At 35.9% G+C, this 2,081-nt stretch overlaps 1 protein-coding gene across 2 annotated transcripts; it reads right to left on the reverse strand.

Moving 5' to 3' along the window:
• Nucleotides 1-244: 244 nt before the first annotated feature.
• On the reverse strand, nt 245-2,081 carry LOC104237989 (cyclin-D3-3-like). 2 transcript variants are annotated; one of them, XM_009792243.2, is made up of 4 exons: nt 1,490-2,081; nt 1,195-1,396; nt 983-1,113; nt 245-820 (listed from the first exon to the last, which is right to left on the reverse strand). In XM_009792243.2, exons 1-4 carry the CDS (start codon nt 1,949-1,951, stop codon nt 602-604), a joined length of 1,014 nt encoding a protein of 337 aa, XP_009790545.1. In that variant the 5' UTR covers nt 1,952-2,081; the 3' UTR covers nt 245-601. The 2 variants fall into 2 exon arrangements, with proteins under 2 accessions (XP_009790545.1, XP_009790544.1); XM_009792242.2 differs by having other exon boundaries at nt 983-1,116; nt 1,490-2,075.

A 2,081-nucleotide genomic window follows, 5' to 3' on the forward strand; every position in this document is an offset into this window, starting at 1 on the left:
CCACAGAAATCAGTGGCCGACAACAACTTCTTCCTTCCACATGAGAACAAAATCCACCCTTTCCCCTATTTTGATACTTTTATCAATAAACATCTCTTTCCTTAAAATTAGCAGAAACAGAGTAATAAATTTCAATTCATGTGGTCATGAATAATGAAATACTGAACCCGTGAACTGATAACAACCTGTTATTCACATTAAAGCTATGCGAACATTCCACCCAAAAAAAAAGTTTATACAGAGATGCATAGACATGAAATTATTTTTAATACTCTGTTCATGAGAATTTTAATTTCCTCCAAATAAAATGCCGGCCATCATTACATCTACTGTCTAATAAGAGTCAGTTTTGATATGGAAAAAATGATGAGCAATTTAACTTGTGAATTGTAAGAAGAACATGCTGTTATTGGACAGAATAAATCCGTAGCTAATTGACTATCAATAGTCTTCTAAGGAATGATTAATCCACAAACAAATTTGAGAATCTATTGATTGACTGACTTTAGCTGCATGGTCTTCTCGACCTTCGCCACGTTACGAGAAAGCTCTCTCTTTATCATCTCGCGTCCAATGCAACATCCTTTTTCCTTTTCACAAACTACGTTTGTGTTCTAATCTTCTTTGACAATGGCTCTGGAGTTGAAGAAACGGATGAAGCCACTGCCCACGAGTCATCGGAGCTATCAGAACTAAATGACACATCCATAACTCCTACGGGACTTCCTGGCAAGGCACCAATTGACTTTCGTTTGTTTGAGTTGAAATCAATATTGGAAGCCACCTCCTGGACTAGCCTATAACAATCCGTCACATTGTCCTGTTTCCCACAATTTAAACGTTGTGAGTTGTATGTCTAACTCTATTTTTATATATATATATATGTGTGTACAAAGTGATAGAACCAAATTATTGGATCCCAACTAGTACAACGAATTGGAAAAAGATTTAAGACATGAATTAATAACTATAATATACTAACCTTTACTATTCCAAGTATACCCAAAAGTTGTTCTTGGTACTCTTCTTCAATGCAGGGCTCTAGCCTATCAATGGCGTGTAACATTGTAGCAGCAGCCACAGCAGAAGGAAGATAGCACATGAATCTACAATCTGCTATTTTTTTTATAATAAGTATGAATAGTAAATAATGGAGAACGACCAAGTGTCAACATTTTCATATCATATGCTTACCAGTAATAGTGGATAGAAGCACCCTCTCACATCTTCTAAGTAATTCACAGCAAATGTGATTGTTGAATCCAAGCCTTCTGGAGAAGTAATCAAGAAATGAAAATGGGGTTACTGGATTCATCTTCCACTTGAGAGTAGAAAGTACCAATAGCTCCATTCTCTGGATTGTTCTTGGCTCAAATAAGTATCTTGATTCCTCCACCTAAATATCAAGAAAACACCAAATCAATAACCCCCAACATTCAATTTTTTTTTTTTAAAAAACAAGCATTGAAGATTTTCTAATATAACGTACTTGGAGATCTACAAGTAAAGGCACTTGAGTCTCCTCAACTTTTGCAGCTAAAGAAAGACAGGTCACAGCAGCAAGTTGATTCATCCATGGCTTTTCACTTTGTGACTGAAAGCTGAAGAGAAATCTATCAAGGTAGTTTATAGCAAGAATTGCAGTTTGAGCAGAGAAATTATGATAGGAAATGGCTTCAAGAATCCAATGAACTGCCTCCGTTCTAGCTACTGACAAATATGGATTGTTTATTACAACATTATACATTTGATTCTCTTGTTCTTTGGACATTAAAGAGCTTAACTCTTCCTCTTCCCATAACAAAGAAATTGAGTTGGGGTTTACTTCTACTTCCTCTGTTAAACAATTGCCTCTGTCTAACACGTCCAAACTTTCATCTTTGCAATACAAAGAATCTAGTAAAAATGGAAGCTTTTGGTGTTGTTGTGGTTGATTGTGATGGTGAGCCATCTTCTTCAGTGAAGAAGACGGATGGTTGAATTTTCATTTACTTCATTTGTCGTACAAGAAAAAAGCTATTGGATGAATAGGCTCATCTGAGCCATATTTCTCTGTCTCTCTCTGTTTTGTAGAGTTGGAG

The sequence above is a fragment of the Nicotiana sylvestris genome, chromosome 10 (assembly GCF_000393655.2).
Source record: "Nicotiana sylvestris chromosome 10, ASM39365v2, whole genome shotgun sequence".
Taxonomy (NCBI): Eukaryota; Viridiplantae; Streptophyta; class Magnoliopsida; order Solanales; family Solanaceae; genus Nicotiana; species Nicotiana sylvestris.

Coding starts and splice junctions, on each gene's coding strand:
- LOC104237989 (XM_009792242.2), bottom strand. CDS start 1,951: ATGGCTCACCATCACAATCAACCACAACAACACCAAAAGCTTCCATTT. Junction 1,397..1,489: donor CTTTACTTGTAGATCTCCAA/GTACGTTATATT, acceptor CTTGATATTTAG/GTGGAGGAATCAAGATACTT. Junction 1,117..1,194: donor GCTTCTATCCACTATTACTG/GTAAGCATATGA, acceptor TAAAAAAAATAG/CAGATTGTAGATTCATGTGC.